This window comes from Silene latifolia, chromosome 4, assembly GCF_048544455.1.
Source record: "Silene latifolia isolate original U9 population chromosome 4, ASM4854445v1, whole genome shotgun sequence".
In the NCBI taxonomy this organism is placed as follows: Eukaryota; Viridiplantae; Streptophyta; class Magnoliopsida; order Caryophyllales; family Caryophyllaceae; genus Silene; species Silene latifolia.
The window spans coordinates 2,993,195-3,014,076 of NC_133529.1; the positions used below are offsets into that span (position 1 = coordinate 2,993,195).

Consider the following 20,882-nt stretch of genomic DNA (forward strand, 5'->3'; position numbering starts at 1 on the left):
TCTAGGTACTTGGCAAATTCCGTGGGAAATTTCTAGTATTATCAAGGATGTGAAATTAAACCTTCATTTTTTCGATGAAGTGATAATTAAACATTGCTTTCGTGAAGCCAACAAGGTTGCTGACTTCATGGCTTCAGTTGGACATTCATGTCCAACTCTTTCGAGGTGGTTTGATAGCCGGTGGCTTCAACTTACCTCCCTCATTCGAAAGGATGAGATAGGTTGGTCCTACCCTAGAGGATCAACCTAGTTTTCTTACCTAATCAAAAAAAAAAAAAAAGGAGGGAAAGAATGAAAGAGGGTTTTTTTCAAAAAAAAAAATTGTGAAAGAGGTTAGGAGGGTGATGGAATGACGGTATTCCAGGGGGGAAAAAAAGCCTACAGTGTATGGAGTTTGATGGACAATTTTGAGTGGTTAGATGGGTATGGACCGAAATATGGTCCTATTTATGGTCTCTATTATGCAAACCATGGCCCATGAGCTTCTTAAGTGATAAACCTGGTAAATAGATCGTGTCGTGTCGTGTTGTATTGTGGTCGTGTCCGTGTCAACTTTAAATGGGTCATCACTACCCCAACCCAATTACATAAACGGGTCATTTGTCTCAACCCTAACCCAACCCATTCTATAACTCAAACCGACCTGTTTAACCCATTTATCTTTAAGCATGTCATTTTTAACCCAATTAACCCGTTTAATACAATAAACTAATAAAATAAACTAAGCTTTATAGTCATATTATCCAAAAAATGATAAATGAAAATGCATATTTTTAAGTTGTTTGCTTGAATTATTGACTCGATCCAAATATATTATGGCACTTTTAAATAAATGGGTTATTTCGTGTCGGATTCGTGTCAAAAGAGTTCAACCCTAACCCGACTCATTTAAGTTTCATGTCGTGTCCGTACCAACCCAATTACTTAAATGGGTCCAAAATCTTAACCCTAACCCGCTAACTTCGTGTCGGGTTCGTGTCGGATTATCGGTCGTGTCAATGATTGCCACATCTAGATAAACATAGTATTTCCTCTATTCCATTTATACTTATATAACATATATTTATATGTTGCTTGCATTTTTAAAACGTAACTAGCGCATTTTCTGCGCGGGTATAAAACTAGTTTACATGTAAAACATTGTTATATTAATACTCCATCCAATTCACAATAAACCTCCCATTTTATTTTGGCACAAAAATTAAGGAAATACACTACCCCACCATATAATTAAGTTTGGACCACACAAATACATTACCCCACCATACAATTAAATTTGAATCACACAAACACTTACTAAAAAAGGAAATAGGGAGGTTATTGTGAATAACCGAAAAAGGAAATAGGGAGGTTTATTGTGAATTGGAGGGAGTAGTATTGAGCAATTAATACCGACGTCATATCCGATTGGTAAAGAGTGACAAAGATTTTGGGTTGATTGTTGTTGCTCCGGTATGTTTTTTTTTTTTTTTTGGTAAATTGTTGCTCCGGTATGTTGAACATGATCAATGTGGATTTTAACAAAAAAAAAAGGTCTAAATACTAATTAGTCGATTTAGTAATCAAATCTACGGTATTGATTGACTTGTAACCATTGGATGTAAATTTGCAAAACTGTTGGGTTGGTTGAATTACCAGTGAAGTAATGTTGAAAACAATAGTCATCGATTTTAACCAAGAAAAAAGTTCAAAAACAGAATATCAAGTTAATTGGCGATTTAAATCAAGTTTACTCATGATGAAGTATAAGTTATTTACGATTCTAAAAAGCAGAAGGTGCAATTCGACTTCTTTTATTATTACACATTTAAGGGGCTTTGGATTGGCGCAAGGGATTAAGGGAAATGAGAGGGAATGAAACGTGATATTCATTGATATTTTATCCGTTTGGTTTAAAATAGGACAAGGAATAAAAATAGGGTTTTTCGTCAAACACAGCCTTTAAATTTTTTTTTTTTTTTTTTCCAAACACCACCTTTAAATTGGAAGCAAAAACAAATCAGAAAAACACAAATTCACTCATTGACCAGTCTTACTTTACACACTAATAGACCCCACATAAGGTCACTTATCACCGCCGTATTGATAACGCCTAGAAAGCTTATACTCTCACCTTTCCAACGAGTCTAAAAACATCTCAAACCGACCTCGTTTGCTAATTGTTATCCCAAACATCGACTGAAAGTCACCCCATTGTAAGTGTTCAAGCTTAACCAAAATGTCGTGTTTCACAAACTTTTTTTTTTAAATGTGGTGTTTGGAAAAAAAAAAGTATTTTAAAGGTTGTGTTTGACAAAAAAAACCATAAAAATAAGAAGACCCGAAATAACCCTTGAGGGGAGCAGGGAATCAATTTAGCGGGTCTAGGGCAATCTTTTTTGCAAGATAGGTAAAGAGTAACAAAAAAAAAACTAAACAAACAATACCAGGAACGAGAAGGATTCACTCCCTTCCCCTTTTCTAAAGATCCCACACCGCCCCGCTCCTACAAGTATAGACGGACAAAAATCCATGGTTGTGATACCTCATTACCCCTAAACCACAACCCCAACCACCGCAGCCCGTGGTTCCTCCACTCTTCTTGTGTGTCATTAACTTATCCCCAAGCCCTCGTCCCAATGCCCGATAGGGTCTGTTTTCCATCGAGCACTGTGAACTCCAGTAGTGTGTGTCCTAAATACCCCCGGGGGATGGTTTGTGGTGAGTGAGATTGTTGAAAGAAACAACTCGGTTTAAACCCGGTGATTCATCAACAGCGGCATTGAGGAGTTACCCTCTTGCAATCCTGCAAGCAGAGAGATTTTGATATTCATGTGCCTGCATCTAGAGGCTAGGAAATGGACATCCACCATCTGTTCTCATAACGCAGAAGGAACCTAACTCCATAACAGACTGATGCAATTTGAGAAAATGTAACCAAAGGAAAGCTTACATGCCTTGGATTCTTTATAAGATTAAAACGGAAGGTAAACTTAAAAAGGAAGACTAGAACCATAGGCATTAGCTGAACCGATTCTTTTAGAAAACAGAATAACCATAAAATGGGGCGTCTCACCCAAATTTTAAAACATTGGCCTGTCTAACAAATGATCCTTTACGAGTAAAACGGTTTTGAGAAGAAATAGTAAACATTCGAGTACCTCATAGTGTTTTACTAAAGCCACTAACAACTATATAGAGTGACAATGTAACAAACTCAGTCGAAGAGAGATGTTGGATAGCTGTTCCATGAGCGTATACAACAACCTCGGCATCAACAAAATCTGTAACTCACTTCTTCTTAGCTTCATTAGCCTTGATCTGCAAGTAAACGGTGAATGTAGTTAGAGAATAATAATGTATGACCAACAATTCAAAACTTTTGGACCATCCTCCAAATCACATAAACATGTACGAGACGGTCTTACATGTTGAATAAACCCATTAACCCTTATATTACGTGAAAACTACATAAGAAATTGGACTTTGAGACCGTCCTCATATGAGACTTCAACAACAACAACATCAGAGCCTTAATCCCAAAATAATTTGGGGTCGGCTGACATGAATCATCATTTATAACCGTCCATGGGTGAACGCAAACCTCAAAAAGGGAAAAAATATATAAAAGAAAAAGTGAAAAATAAAAGGGGATTGCAACAAAATATGTATTCTCGTACCTTTTTGACACCACGAATCTTCTTGGCTCTGTTTTTGCGTTCCTTCAGCTGTTTCCTTGACTTCTCAATCTTTTTATCCAACCCATTCTGCGTAGGAAAGTACATACAAAAACACTATTAGCGTCCGAGAGAAGAGACAAACCCGAGAAGCATAAAGCTTAACAAGTGCGAAACATAGTATAATCACAATGGCAGAGAAATAACATACCCTGACTAGCCTGTACTTGGGCTCAAACTTCTTGGCACTCTCAACAGAATCATAAATCAAACCAAAACCAGTGGATTTGCCACCTCCAAAGTGAGTACGGAACTTGAAAACAAAGATGGAGTTTGGATCTCTAACATCGTACATCCTAGTTAACTTCTCTTTCAACTCCGCCTTTTCAGAAGGAAAACAACAAAGAGAGAATTTAGAAAAATGAGGCCATGAGGGTGCACAAAAGAACAACTTCTGCAAAGACATCTGAATACAGAAAGATGATAGTAATACAAACTAGAGGGATCATGTGCATCATCCATAGCAGTATAGCACTAACACAATAACTTATATGAGACGGTCTCATACGTGAGACCATCAAGTTAATTTTATAACTAAATGAAAAACAAGCAAGGACTTGATTAGGACTTAGTGTCTCACATGTGAGATCGTATTGTACAAGACTCATTGCAGTTCTACAGAAACAGGCTATCAGAGACCATATCTGAAAGAGCCAACCCCTCGTCCCCTTCCCTCTTCAATATTTATTAGATCATAGCTTTGTACAATACTCATTGCACTTCTACTGAAACAGGCTACGAGGGACCCTATCTGAAAGAACCAACCCCCCTTTCTGTTCTTCCCCTCCCCCTCTTCAATATTATTAGGGGGTGTTTGGTTGGAGCTTTTGGAATGGATTGGAATGGATTCAATCCATTCTAGTGTTTGGTTGGGGTGATTTGGAATGGAGTTAGATACCCAATGGATTCTAACTCCACCACAACCCCTTGGAATCCCATACCCACCCTCCTACCTTGGATTCAAACTCCACTCCTCCCTTTTATAATTTATAGTGAACCAAACAAGATTAGGCAAGTATGGATTTAGAACCCCATACTACTATACTATCAAACTCCATTCCATTCCATTCCAACCTGTTAAACCAAACGACCCCTTAGATCATATCCTGCAACATTTTTGTGCCACAAGAACCCATGGACAAAATGATAACCGAAGAGGTCCCTCCCAAATTCAGCATTTAAATAAGCATATTTTAAAGCAAGAAATCGTAGATTGACTCAGACCCATCAACAACATGAGTATTAGCAAGTACAAAAACAGGACAGAAACATGTGCAGACTCCTCAAAGGGGAGCCAATCAGCTCATCACTTCACACATGTGGAGCCTATACAAGCAACACATTTACATGTTTGAGCAATGAACCGCAGATTAGTTCAAACAAGGTAAGACTACTAAAGACTAAAGTATCAGCAAACACAAGCTCCAACTATACATGATTGAGTCATTATGTATGAGTGTATCTGCACAGTTTAGCACTAAAATGCCGAGTAATCAACAAAATGGATAAATGGTTGAGCCTTTGCACCACAATATCAGTTCACACCAACACTACCTAAATCTGCACGAGTGCGGTACATTCAACACTCAGTATGCTCTTAATAGAGTTTGAAATATAAATTTTAAGCACACACCATGGTAGACTACGTACAAATTGATTCTCGACTAAGTTCACATGCAGGTAACTGCCACGGCAGACTGTTGAACAATCACAAGCTACAATTATACATTAGCAAGCAACTGAACTTATGTAATTCTAACTCAGCTACAAGTGTCAGATATGGTTATTCACTTATTCCGAGTGAATTTTTCAAATTTTGGTTTAAAATGAAGTGTCAAAGGGTCGTGCCATAACACACGACTAAAGTGAAGTGTCGGAGTAACATTGAACTGAACTGAAGAATCAGTTCATGCCAGGAACGGAACAACTACTCGAAAAAACGATCAATTCACTGAACTATCAAATCCACAAACTTATAGAGGCATAGTGCTGCTATTCTAAACCTAAACATATGCATGATTGAGTCAATCTACATTATCCAACGATCATCACAAATTCAAACATGAATTCACTCAAATTACATCAAATAACAGTATCACATAAATTAAAATTTTCAATCATAAATCCAAAATTAACATAAATCAAAATCTACAGAAAATTAACAATATAAAAGATATAGAAAGATGAATTAAAGGAATACCTTGGAGACATTAGCGCGACCTGGATGAAGAACATCGATGACCTAAAATTTATACAGCAAATTAACAAGAACATTTATAAATGAATTCAATTAAACTAAACAAAAAAGAAAGGAAAAAAAAGAGAGGAGAAGAAAGAGAACAGACGAATTGTTTGCGAGAAAGGAGACGATTTGTCATGAACTTGCGAGTTCGAATGGTGACTGCTTTGTCCGCCATTTTTGTCTTCTTGATTCTCTGCTTTGCGGAGGTGTAACAATGGCGGTACAACAAATCAACAATGGGGGTTGAGAGACTATCTACTGTCTAGGGTTTTGAATTTTGTGGTACTCATTCGGGTTGTTTATAGTCGGGTCGGGTACAAGTTTATTGGTCAATTGGATCGAATTCGGGTTGGATTAGTTCACTTAAAATCGGGTTATTTTCGAGTGGGTATAATCGTGGCCCGTGGGGTTGTATGAGTATTGGGTTAATCTGGATCGGTGTATTTTATGTTAGATTATTTAGGTCGTTCTAAATTAGTTTCTTCTAAAAGTTTTTTTTTTTTTTTATTTCGATTGGTATTTTTAGGTCGTATTGAGTCATTTTTATTGGATCAGCTCTAGGTCCGATTATCATTGATTCGAGCTATAATCAAGTAACATTAGACCGAATTTGGATTTGATTAATTCAGATAAGAGTTATTCAAGTCAGGTTAGTTTTGTCATATTTAATTTAAAAGTTTTCAATTCATTATGATAGGGCTCACATTGATTAGGTTATTTTAGTCGACCAATCTCTGAGTGTTCATATTGAAAGCGGGAAATCAAGGTAACTTTGGATAGATCAAAGAGTTGGAAATGTAAGATAGTATTTTAAAATTACCACATTTTTAAAAGCGAGCATTGAGATTTGAGATTAGCTAGGAATTGTAATAGGTTGATGATGAGAGTTATACCAGGTATTTATGTGTCATAATTTGAGGTTTTAGAATTCGAATATGTACTAATATAACCAAAATAATACCTGAAAATTGTATAAGATGAAGAGACCGAAAAAACTGAAGTATTTACAAAGGGTACAACATAACAAAACTACCGACGAAATCAAACTCATCTTTGGTACATGTGTAGGATAGAATCTGGACCATTAATTGAAAACGTAAAAAAATGACGAGTGGAAGAAAGGCAAAGGGTCGGTACTCTTGTAGCTAAACGAGGTACTTCCGAGCCACAATTGATGAACCCTTTTGCATTATCACTATCCATTATATATTTATATGCATGCCATCCTTCTGCACTCTCAAACAATCAATAGAAATGTTGTACTTTCAATGAAGGCTTAGGCTTGGTATAACTCGACTCGACTAGTATAGACCAAAGCATCCGCACATCCTCACATTCACATGATTTTACGTCTTCGTACAATAGATTATACCCTCTTCGACCTGATTAATAATCATATAACACACACAAACATCATCAGAGTCGAACGATCATATTATATTATTTAACATCCAAAAACAATGATAAAAAAAAACACAGAATACAATTCCTAGCATAATAATGAGCAAAGGTGTACATACGTTTACGATGACTGGAGTGAAATCGATTCCGAAGCTTCTTCAATGAACCTAAGAATGATTCAAGCCACCCCATTTGAGATTTGAACTTGAAGAGCACATATGTAGGTGGGTTTTGGTTCAAAATAGGTGAAAGTTTTACAAAATATAGTCTTTTTAAGAGTACCTCATGATGTAAAAGGTGCTTTAGCTTGAAACAATAGCAAAATTAATTATTCTATTTATATATTACTAAGTTTGGAGTATTAGTGAACTAATTTTATGTTCCTAATTTTGTCAATTGAATGTGTAATTGACATGTTTCATTATTTGGTAGCATGTCTTTGTCATTTTAGAGACCCCTCCATTAGAACATGATGGACTAGTAGAGAACAAATAGAATTGTTGCACTTCATCAAATGTTTGTTTTTTAATTGTTTGTTACTTTTGTTGTCATTGATCATTTCCTTGATGTTTAAGCTCTACTTTGTGATATGGTGTTTGAATTATTGCATTATTGTTAGTTAATTGTTGCACTATATATTACTCCCTCCGATCCACACCAAACTCCCCATTCACTTTTTAGAAGTCAAACTTCGAAAAGTTTGACCGTTAATTCACTCAAAACTATAAATCATTGAAAAATAAAAATTACATATTTAGTTTTGTTATGAAAATATCTTTCACAAAATTATATTTTTTGTGAAAAATTTCTACGTTTAAAGGACGAAAACTACGGTCAAAGCGTTGCCTCGAAGACCACCCAAAAGCAAATTGGGAGTTTGGTGTGGATTGGAGGGAGTATGTTTCGGTCATTTCATTATGTTTGCTTTTATACAAAGACTAAGGATATGAAATAAATTACGTTGTATATTTTTAGATGTATAAGAAAATAAGAAATAACTTGCACATCAAAAGAATTAGTTAACAACTTATATAGATTTAAAAATAAATGTAAAGAAATAACAAAGACGGCTAATATAAAAGAAACATAAAAAATCAGAAGCAAACAGGTACATTAAAAGTTAGTTTTGCGACACTTGTTTTACATATTAAGACAATTGGCCTAAGGTATATTAAAAGTTACATAATAAATTATACAAAAGTTGTAAAATAATAAACTCGTAATTATAGATGTGGCAAACAGGTCAGTCAATTGGGTTGGGTCAATTTCGGGTTGGGTCAATTTTTGATCGGGTCATTTTGGGTCTATAGAGTTCGGGTCGGGTCGGGTCGGGGTTATTTCGGGCTCGGGTTATTTTCGGGTAGGTTATTATCAAGTTATTCATGGATAAGAGTAATCACTTTGCAACAAAAAACATTTTGGTCGGGTTATACTGTGTCAGGTCAATTCGGAATCGGAGCTAATTCGAGTTTTGAGTTCGGGTGTAGGGTCAGGTTCGATTTGGGTCGAGCCTCTTCGTAAATAAATGATATAATACAGATACATACATCATACATGTTTGGCTATCTCGAATTTAGGAAATAAAACTAATAACCGAGTACAAGTTGAAATAGTGAGATCAAAATTTACCTAAAAGAGTTTAATTACTTGAGTATCAAGGATAAAACTTAAGGTAACTTTCCTAATCCTAGTAGTAGTCAACAAAATTACCGTCTCCAAAATTCCAACCCTCCAACAACTATAAATACCCCCCAACACCCCCACAAATTATTCATCATCACAATCAACAAATCTTCCTCTTGAAAAATTCTCTCTAAAATCATGGCTCTTACATTCGAGCAAGACTTCCCTGTACTCTCATCACCACGGACCAAAATACCCTCAAAGCGGCCACTACTACCACACCAAATACAATCCAAGAAGACGAAGCCGGTGCCAGCACTGCCGCCACATCTGCTACTACCACACAAGTTAATCCCGCCCAAGCTATCCCTTCCACATCAGCTTTTCACCAAGTCCACGTCATCATCTGATAACCAAGCAAGTTCGAGTTCGAGTTCTTCAAAGCGTTTAACTTGGTTTTGGTATAGTGATGACGAGTCTGACCACGACAAAGCCGAGTCTACTACTTCAGCTACTACTGATTCCGATTCTTCGAAAAAGAAGAAGAAGCTCACTTGGTTTTGGTATAGTGACGACGACGAGTCTGATTCTGATTACAAAACCGCTTCCTCCGAATCATCTGATTTCGACTCTGATACTGATACTGCTACCGAGTCATCTGATTTTGACTCTGATACTGATACTGATACCGATTTCTCTGAGACATCTGAGTTCGATTCTGATTCCGAAGATACCGCTTCCTCTGAGGTTCCTGCTTTATGTCCTTTTTGTTTTCCCGATATCGATCTCACTGGAAGATGAGGATGGAGAAGTCAAGGAGTAAAGCGAGAAGGATATTATTTTTAGGATGTGATTTAAGTTTTAATTAATTACACTGTATCATATTATTGTTCAAATTCAATTTAATTGCCTTTACTTGTTTTCAATTTTTATATAATCAAGTGATGTTCTTATTTCACCTTAGTTAGTTAATTAATTACTCTGTATATGACATCGAAAGTAATCGTTCTACACAAGCATCTACAAGGCAACGGAAGTGAAAGTCAAAAAATACAATTTGTAAAAAACCGAGTATTGAATACGAGTTTTATTTATTTGTAATTGTAACTTATTATTTACTCGATCAATTTTTTTCAATCATTTATTCGTCTTAAGTTATTTAATTACCTTAATTAAAACATTTTTTAAAAAAGAATAAAAATCGTAAGTAGAGGAGGTATATTACCGTTCTTATAGACATTTTAATAAGCTAGTTGTTCGATGATACATAGGAATATTTTCTCAACTCAATTCATAGTCATTAATTAATGTTGGTAGCGGTCTAGTGACATGGTTTTTTGGGACCCAAGTTGATGAGGGAGTAAACATAACCTTGTTTAATAGTAGAGGTAGAAGACTAGTAGGAATGCTTGCTCAAATCTTAAATGAAAATATCAAAGTTTTTGGTTAAATAAATTGGCTCCGCTTCTGTCAGTGTTACAATAAGACTTACATGATGGCATGAGTTATTGCAAACAAGGATCAATGTAGACTACCACAATTTTATTACGACTCAAAAATTGTCCTTAATTTAAGTTTATTTAATTATACTCGAGCGGTCGAGCGTATCATGGAACTTAATTTACATGGAACAAATTTAAAACATAAATCCTAATTAGGTACTTTTGTTGTTAATTGATCATTTCCTTGATGTTTAAGCTCCACTTTTGTGATATGATGTTTGAATTATTGCATTATTGTTTAGTTAATTGTTGCACTATTATGTTTCGGTCATTTCGTTATGTTTGCTTTTATACAAAGATTAAGGATCATCATATCATATATTTCTTAAATGCAATAGCCAAGTTGATGACGTGGCATCATAGATTTTCATCAAAAGTTGACATGTCATTTATTGAGAAAACAGTTATATTAGGAAAATAAATAAATCTAGAGAGTAATTAAAAGTTACCTATTATAAAAACAGAATTTTCATGATATTCCTTATTTTATTTCGAAAATTCAAATTTAAATATTCACACTAATAAAACAACTAAAATAAGGATTTTATTAGTGACTCGCTGAATTCAAAAATATATATTGGCTATTTTTTTAGGATATAAATTAAAATATTTTTCACATTAAATGGGTAAAATATTTTCCCAAAATGTCAGAAAATTTAATGCATACTACAGTAACCATATTTGTTAAATATTATTGAAAAGATCAATGCGTGAAAAAGATTGGTAAATTTGAATATGTTATAATTTTATTAAATATTAGCTTTATTTAAAAATAAGTAGTTTAAATGGAATTAAGTTTCTAATTTCCAGACTATAGTCACTCCCAATTTAAAATTAGCAATTTTGAGGCACTGTACTCATTACTTATACACCCAACCTCAAAATGATTTTTCAGGGCATGTAGAGATTTAGTTAATGATTATAAGTTTATTTGTTGTACGATCTTATGAATAAGATTTCCCAATAATAAAAAAAACATAATTATTATTTTAATATGCTTAACAATAACAAAATAATAAAATCTAATTTTTTCTTTCATTTTCGAACATATATATCTATTTTTATCGCCATTACGTATTGACATTATCATGAATATTAACAAAGTGTTATAATTATATAAAATGAGTTATTAAGTATGGAGTAAGTTTTCCATGCAGTTGTCAATATTAAAATTTATAAAGCAAACGGGTTTAAACCTAGTATAAAATAAATTACGGTATTTATTTTCGTAGTTGCTCTTTCATGGACAAAGATTACTCTTTCATGCACTTTTTCTCATTAGTTTTCCATAACTTACCCTTCCCCAAAAACAAAATAACAAACTCTCTCTTTTAATTCTCTCTCCCACAAAATTAATCAAATTCGTCACATCAATCAATTGTCGACGCTAATTTTCATGTCGATCAAGTAGCCAATTTAATTTATTAATTTAATTAACCATATCAAATTAGCTTTTGAGTAAATTACTCTCAAAGAAAAGCATGGAAGATTGGAAGTAAACATTCAAACACAAATTCATTTAAATTTCTTCGCATGTATAGCAACAAACACTCATGCATAAGAATTGAACTACACTTTTACCAAAAACAAAAAAAATTGAATTACATAACAGTACAACAATCGTTTGAATTGAACAGTAGTATGAAGTTAAATGCTCTAAAGTCACGATTCGAATGAAGCAAAGGAGCAAGAATTTGGTTTAATTAAAAAGGGAAAACCCAAGAAAAAAAGGGATTAAGTGGGTGGTGCGGTTGGTTTGACCGTGTCGGGGAGGCGGCGGTGGAGGACGCCTGCTTGTTTATTTGTGGGAGTTGATTGATTAATTTGAGAGATTGATTAAGATGAAGGGAGTAAAAATAATATGGGTATAATGGTCATTTATGTCTATAATGGAGTAAATCATGTCCATGAATGAGCATAACCCTTTATTTTTAGATGTATAAGAAAATAAGATATAACTTGCACATCAAAAGAATTAATTAATTGTATCTTACATCTTACACCTTATACTAAAAGTGGATCCTCCATGTTACTATTCACTAATGAATAATAATAGTAACTCCTACAATGAATAGTGCCACTTTATTTGGGTTGGACTGAGTGATGCTGTTTTATTGGGCCTTGTTTGTTAGGTTTGCTGCATTAAGTTCAATACTGAATAGTGCCGAATTGCTTTGCGAGATGCTTGCCTTTTAGCATGCGGCCTAGACTTTGTAGCACCTTGCATATTTCTCGTGACAATATAATGGGTGTAATTCACTTTCACTTGCAATAAATTGAGTATTGAATAATATATAATTGTTTTAATTAACTAATGAATAATAATTTCAACAATGAATAGTTACTCAGAAAGGTTCGTTTGCGGTAAACTGTGTATTTAAATTTACTCGGAAACTACGATTTGCAATTAACTAATGAATAGTAATTCCAACTACGATTAGTTACTTTTGACCAAAAAAAAAACTACGATTAGTTACTCACAAAGATTCATTTGCGATAAACGGTGTATTTAAATTTACTTGGAAACAATGATTTGCAAAGGATAATCCGAGCGGTCTTGGTATTCTGTACTCGATCGGGTAGGTTCGTCGTGCGTTTCGGGGTAATTAACTAGCGAAGACTACTCGGCGGAGTATGGGAATACTCGACCGAGTAGACGATACTCGGCCGAGTATACCGATGTTCGAATCAAAATAATATAATATACGAGTAACTTTTCAAAATTTAACTTATGCTTACACTTGACTGTTTGCATTAAATTACAATTACGACTTAAGAAGTTGCTTCTACAATCATCTATAGTTTATCGTTATCCCTAATTACATCAATCGCATCTACTTCAACACCTTCATTATTTACAAATCTAACATATAAGACGCGTTGTAATATAACTACGATTTAGCTTACGTATAACAATTAAAACGAGCGTTTTAATGGTCATTTAGGAATGTGGATTTACAATCATAAAAATGGACAGATAAGTATGTGTCTGTGGGCCAAACGGGATGATCATGCGTCAAATTTGGGTCAAAGCTAAGGACTGATGGTAGGGAGTATGGTTCACTGTGTAGTTTAGCAGGGGAAATGTGTTTAGCTTAGTGGTTGAGTAGAACTGGCATAATGAATTGGGTTGAGGTGTGCATAACTTCTAGGAGTTATCGATTTTAATTATACTAGTGTAGCTCCCGTGCTATAGCACGGTTTTTCTAGATGGAAATGTAAGAAAAATTAACAATTAAACTATTGGTATTTTTCTATTTTCAATTAAACTATTGGTATTTTTCTATTTTCAATTATACAGCATATATTTATGGCTACTTTTATTGTGTACAAAATCAGAATATCATTAAAATGAATTAGGGGAGTAGTTAATTAGAGAAATATACTAAGTACTGTAAGTAACAGTTAGCGACGTAGGCGGTAAACTTAGGCGGAAAAAGTTTGAGATTTGTTATTTTTTTAGTAAAAAGGGGATGTCAAGTGATTCTCTAAAATAATAATTATTGCATTATTGAAAAAGTTAACAACTTTTAATTTATAATTTAATACTAACTTTATTTAATTTTAATGAAAAAATAATAATTATGAATTTAATAAAAATATTAGAGTTATAATTATTAAAACATATTTATTGAAAAGATAATTTTATGATACTTATTTCCTAATTTAGGTAGATGCTTTTTGGAGGGAAAACTAAGAGAATTTTTATTCTCTTAGTAGTAGAGGGGATGCAAGATTTTTTCTTCGCTTCTTTATAATTGTCGATACTAATGTGTGGGAGAAGATTGCTTCACTTTTGACCCGTTATAAATGTCGTCACTGACAATTACAAAAAATTAATATCACATATGGAGTACAAATTGAATCTTTGTAGATGGATCATCTAAAATCATTACGATGTTCCGATTGAACTTGATGATCCGAAAACATGTCATTGTGAATTTGTGATGTAGCAATCATTTTGAACAATTTCAACGGAATTACACGAGGGTCATTCATGAACATTTAGTAATTGGCCTTTCCTCTTTCATTAGAATCAAAAAAATGCGATTTTTAGATAGTGTGCCAAAACCAAAGGACAACAATTGACCAGAATAGAGGGAGCTAATAAACAATCAAACAAGAGTTGTTCCTAGGGTCCATCTTTAATACGAGCTCAAAAATAAGGGAGTGAAGGAGGAAGGGGGTAAGGGGAGTAGGGCTAAGTTTATGAGTGTACTATGCTAATTGAATTATCCTAATTCTATAGAATACTCGCACATTTTGTCCAAATAAGACTAAACACACTCCTAATGAATATAGATAGCCGAAAACACGATAAAAACACAAACCAAGTTGCAAGCGTAAAAAGAATTAGCCATCTAAGCAAAAGTCGCGGAAACATAGAAGGTATAAAAAAGGAGAAAGGGAAGGAGGACTACGAGGTTGAAGAAGAAAAGGTGGTTTAAAATGCGACGACGTTGAAGAGAAAAGAGGGAGATAAATAGGATGACAAAGTAGAGGGGTGAGGAAGGTTGTGGAAAAGGAGAAGGAAGAGGGGGAGTAAGGAGGGTTAAGAGGAGAAGAGTGATTAGTATGAGGAGGAAGGGGAAGAGGAGGTGTGATGTTCACGTTACTTCGCAAAGTACAATATAATACTAATGTCTTATGTATTCCATGTAATTGTGTTCTTTAATAGTTAATCATCTAAGCAAAAAGTGTAGTTATATTCGGATATTCATGCTCTCAACAAAGTTAAATACATATTATTTACGAATGGATATAAATTTATTTGCAACATTAAATAATATAACAACAAGAGTTTCATTGTGATCCACACTGAACATGTACAAACAACCGAACCAAATCGTATATTCATGTTCCTAACAAAGTTAGATACGAAATACTTACGAATGCGATCTTGTTTGCAATCAATTCAAACTTTCAAAAAATTATAACGACAAGAATTTCATTGTGATCGCCAACCAAATCAAGATTTGTTACTATGCATCTGAAACAGAAACGATTAAAATATCTTGGGGGACGGCGCGCATCGCGCGCCGTGCAATCAACTAGTAAATTTAAAAGTAAATGTAAAGAAATAACTAAGACACCTATATAAGAGACATAAAAAATTGACTAAGATGAATAAAATCAAAAGCAAACGAGTACACTAAAAGTTAGTTTTGCGACACTTGTTTTACATATTCCGTATTAAGTAATTAAGACAATTAGCCTAAGGTACATTAAAAGTTACATAGTAAATTATACATAAGTTGTAAAATAATATACTCGTAAATATAGACTTAGCAAATGGATTAATCGGGTCGGCTCAATTTCAGGTCGGGTCATTTTGGTTTGTAGAGTTCGGGTCTAATTGGGTCGGGTCAGGTCGGGGTTATTTGGGGCTCGGGTCATTTTTGGGTAAGCTATTATTATCAAGTTATTCATGGATAATAATCAGTTTGCAACAATAAACATTCTGGTCGGGTTATACCAGGTTGATTCAATTTGGGTTCGGGGCTAGTTCGGGTCTTGAGTTCGGGTGTTGGGTCAGGTTCGGTTAGGGTTGGGTCAATTTTACCATCTCTATACATGTAATGCATGTTTTGCTATTTACCATCTATACAATATAGCTAAAAGGCTTTCTAAATCATTTAATTTTATTCCATGTGACATTTTTTCATTGGCTTAAGTTAAAGTATTTATTATTTCATTATAACTAATAATTGAATTATTAACCTACATTTCATTTAATTCTATTTATTTTGCTAAAAGATGAGCACATATCATATTTTTTTTTAACTTAATTTAATTTTTTCTGGCTTGAAATGAATATATCAACTTCAATTTGTTCCAACATTATTCGTTTTTGTGAACAGTGCTATTTTATTTGCTACAATGATGATGACCAAATTGAGGTAGATATCGATCTATAAATAATACGGAGTATAAAAAGGTGGGACTGAAGAGTTTAAATTATGACAACGACAATCTCTTATACTAAGGCCCTGTTCTTTCTACTTTTTTCGAATCAATGAAATTTGAATCGAAATTTGAAATCGAATCAATCGAAATGAATCGAATGGAATCAAGAATGAGAATGAATCGAATCGAATCAAATGAATGGAGTGAGAAATGAATGAATGAATCGAATGGAGTCGAATTTGAACTAAACTAAATAAATTTGAATGAACTAAGTGATTGAGTGAATTGAATCAAATAATATTAATATTAATATTAATATTAATATTAATACTAAATATAATAATAATAATAATTTGTTATTATTATTATTATTATTATTATTATTATTATTACTATTATTATTTGTTTTTTTTTTATAATAACGCAAACTTTTATTATTATTATTATTATTATTATTATTATTATTATTATTATTACTACTACTACTACTACTACTACTACTACTACTACTACTACTACTACTATAAGAAGAAGAAGAAGAAGAACATTACTAATAATAATATTGCTACTAGTAATTATACTAATTTGAGTGATTAACTAGGTAGCCACCATAAACCACAGTGCACCATCAATTTTATTAGGTGAAATAATGGAGCACCGATTTGTTAGATTGTTGTTCAAAGTCTACTCATGTATCATCCTAATTTGAGTGATTAGGTAGTCACCACAAAGCAACAACAATCCTAATTTAATAATTAGATAAATAAAAATCGACAAGCCCTAATTTCATCTTTAACAAACAAATAAAATTTGATTGATTAATTAAAACTCAACAAATAATATTAATAATTGATAAACAAGTAAATTAATTTATTAATTGATAAATTAGAATCCATCTTGTAAGTTTTAAGTCATTTGAGCAATTAAATTAAGTTTTAGGGAAAAAAATTGATTCAAGAGTCCATTTGGATTAGTTTTAGGTGAAAAGGATACAAAATAGAACGTTTATGAAAAAGTGTATGTGAAAGACTAAAGTTCGTATATGAAAAAATAATTAGGTATTAATAATATTAATATTAAAATTAACAATGTTATTAATAATACTATTAATAATTAATATTCATATTAATAACAATAATGAGGATGATTAATTAATAATAAATTAATGATGATAATAATAATAATAATAATAATAATAATAATAATAATAATAATAAATAAATAAATAAATACTATTAAAAATATTAATAAAAATTATTAAGTTTAAGATGTGCAAAATTGAAATGAAATTTGAATTTAGTGGAGGTGAATAGAATGATGAATAATGAAATGAATGAATTTGAACTGAATGGAGTGAGCTTTATTAATGAATCGAATCGAGTGAAATGAAACGAATGGATGAATAGAGTGATTGAATGAAATGAATAGAGAAATTTGAATCAAGTGAGTGAAAATAAGCCAGAAAGAACAGGGCCTAATTCGAAATCCTGTGCCACTTTTACAATTGAGTTCATTTTTATTCCTTTTTACAAAATACAAACATCAGAAATCTGTATATATCCTCATAAATAAAAAATACATAAAAACTAAGAAATAAATAATGAAAAATATACAAAATGCTAAAATCAATGGATTAATGGGTTAATCTCTTCTTATTCTCCAAATAATACATTGTACATCTCACAAGGCTAAGCAATACAACTCTCTTCTTAATTCAAACTTTTTATTTTTCTCTTATAACTTCGGTGATCAATATATCCTATTTATTTAACCTATAATTCTTTTATTTAATGGGATGACCTTTTTATTTTCTCTCACCATTATTGTACTTTAATTTATGTTACTATAATATTCAGTAGTAACTTCTTATGTTCCTTTTCATTTACAAATTTTTTCCTCCTCCCTCAAATAAATGGTTGAAATCAATGTGAGAAATGATTACAAAAATACTCTAATATAAATTATCATAACAATCCAAATTTTCATTTTTATTCAGAAAAGTAATAGTACGAATTTATATTAAGTGGTGACATTGTTACACTATATATCCTAACCATTGGCGTATTGATTGTCAAATTTTGTAATGTACTAGAATGTATTTTCACTCTATCCTGCACTTACACAAATAACTAGTTTAGGAAACTAGTAACCGAGTACAAGTTGAAATAGTGAGATCAAAAATTACCTAAAAGAGTTTAATTACTTGAGTATCAAGGATAAAACTTAAGGTAAGTTTCCTAATCCTAGTAGTAGTCAACAAAATTACCGTCTCCAAAATTCCAACCCACCAACACCTATAAAGACCCCCAAACACCCCCACAAATTATTCATCACACATCCAACTATTCCTCCTCCTTCAAAAATTCCATAATCATTCTCTCTAAAACCATGGCTCTTATTACATTCGAGCAAGACTTCCCTGTACTCTCATCACCACGGACCAAAATACCCTCAAAGCGGCCACTACTACCACACCAAATACAATCCAAGAAGACGAAGCCGGTGCCAGCACTGCCGCCACATCTGCTACTACCACACAAGTTAATCCCGCCCAAGCTATCCCTTCCACATCAGCTTTTCACCAAGTCCACGTCATCTGATAACCAATCCAGAGCGAGTTCGAGTTCGAGTTCGAGTTCAAAAAAGCGTTTAACTTGGTTTTGGTATAGTGATGACGAGTCTGACGTAGACAAAGACGAGTCTACTACTTCAGCTACTGATTCTGACTCTTCGAAGAAGAAGAAGCTCACTTGGTTTTGGTATAGTGACGATGACCAGTCTGATTCTGATTACAAAACCGCTTCCTCCGAGTCATCTGATTTCGACTCTGATACTAATACTGATACCGAGTCATCTGATTTCGAGTCTGATACGGATACTGATACCGATTTCTCCGAGTCATCTGAGTTCGAGTCTGATTCCGAGGATACCGCTTCCTGTGAGGTTCCTGCTTTATGTTCTTTTTGTTTTCCCGATATCGATATCACTGGCAGATGAGGATGGAGAAGTCAAAGAGTAAAGCGAGAAGGATATTATCTTTAGGATGTTATTTAAGTTTTAATTAATGAAATTGTTTGTACGTAACAAGTTATGAATATAATTATCTATCATATTATTGTTCAAATTCAATTTAATTGCGTTTACTTGTTTTCAATTTTTATTTGATATTTTTTAATTAGTGTAAAGGGTTTTTGAATTGTGTTTTAACGATATGATTGCGTATAATCAGATGATTTTTTTTATTTCATCTTAATTAGTTAATTACTGTGTATATGACATCGAAAATATATCGTTTTACTCAATATACGACAAGACAACGAAAGTAAAAATCTACAAACAATTTTGTTTAATAAAGACCCAAGTATTGAATACGAGTTTTATTTATTTGCAATTGTAACTTATTAGTTACTCGATCGATGTCTTCCAATCATTTATTCATCTTAAGTAATTTATTTTCCTTAATTAAAATATTTTTCTAAGAGAATAAAAATAGTAAGTTAGTTGTTCGATGATACATATGGAAAGATTTAACTTTTAAGCGATCAAGTATAGTATATATGTCTAAAGTCTAAATAAACGAATATTTTCTGAACTCAATTTATAGTCATTAATGTGGTCGCGGTCTAGTGACATATTTTTTTGGGGACTAAAGTTGATGAGGTAGTAAACACAACATATATTCAAATGTAGAGATAGAGAGCTAATAGAGACGCTTGCTCAGTTGTTAAATAAAAAATTCAAAGTTTTTGGTTAAAAAAAAAATGGCTCCCACTCCTGTCAATGTCACAATAAGACCTACATGATGGCATGAGTTATTGCAAACAAGGATCAATGTAAACTACCACAATTTTACTGACTCAAAAATCTCCTTAATTTGATGAATTTTATTCAATTATACCCGAGCCGTCGAGCGTATGTATCATCATAAGAACTTAATTTACATGGAACAAATTTAAAACATAAATCCTAATTAGTTATTTTTGTTGTTAATTGATCATTTCCTTGATGTTTAAGCTCTACTTTTGTGATATGGTGTTTGAATTATTGCATTAATGTTTAGTTAACAATAGATAAACCTCTTCAAGGTTCATGTCATCGCCCACTATACTATTTATTCTCTCTCCACAAACCTGGATACTAATTTGTAACCCCTTTCATCCATGAACCTCAACCCTCATCGCCAACAATAGAAGGTTTGTAGACAAACCTCTAAAAAGATGGACATGTCATCCAACAAATCTTTTGATGAACCTCTATTGCTAATGCCCTAATACTCCTCCTAGTCTGAGTGTTGGTTCCCTTTTTTTTTTGGGCACCAAAATTAAGGAAATGAATTTGGAGCACACAAAACACCCTACCACACATGGAATTGAATTTGGACCACACAAAACTTACCAAAAAAGAAAAGGGGAACCAACACCCGACTAGCATAAAAATAGAAAGGGAAACCAACACTCATACTAGGAGGGATTAACTTGTATAAATTTAAAA

The 20,882-nt window shown here is 33.0% G+C and overlaps 1 protein-coding gene and 1 long non-coding RNA gene across 2 annotated transcripts; both read right to left on the reverse strand.

Moving 5' to 3' along the window:
- Positions 1-3,002: 3,002 nt before the first annotated feature.
- LOC141652567 (small ribosomal subunit protein eS24z-like) lies at positions 3,003-6,230 on the reverse strand. Its single transcript, XM_074460090.1, has 5 exons — positions 6,062-6,230; positions 5,917-5,958; positions 3,868-4,038; positions 3,660-3,746; positions 3,003-3,300 (listed from the first exon to the last, which is right to left on the reverse strand). Exons 1-5 carry the CDS (start codon positions 6,131-6,133, stop codon positions 3,271-3,273), a joined length of 402 nt encoding a protein of 133 aa, XP_074316191.1. The 5' UTR covers positions 6,134-6,230; the 3' UTR covers positions 3,003-3,270.
- Positions 6,231-6,972: 742 nt separating this feature from the next.
- Positions 6,973-7,668, reverse strand: LOC141652568 (uncharacterized). Its single transcript, XR_012547220.1, has 2 exons — positions 7,479-7,668; positions 6,973-7,340 (listed from the first exon to the last, which is right to left on the reverse strand). It is a non-coding gene; the product is annotated as an uncharacterized LOC141652568 (long non-coding RNA).
- Between the last annotated feature and the right edge of the window lie 13,214 nt (positions 7,669-20,882).

What these genes read in the sequence shown, in the direction of transcription:
- LOC141652567 (XM_074460090.1), bottom strand. Translation starts at nt 6,133, where the DNA reads ATGGCGGACAAAGCAGTCACCATTCGAACTCGCAAGTTCATGACAAAT. An exon ending in TCCTTTCTCGCAAACAATTC is followed by an intron (nt 5,959 to 6,061) that starts GTCTGTTCTCTT and finishes TATAAATTTTAG; the next exon opens with GTCATCGATGTTCTTCATCC. An exon ending in CCAAGTACAGGCTAGTCAGG is followed by an intron (nt 3,747 to 3,867) that starts GTATGTTATTTC and finishes TTTCCTACGCAG; the next exon opens with AATGGGTTGGATAAAAAGAT.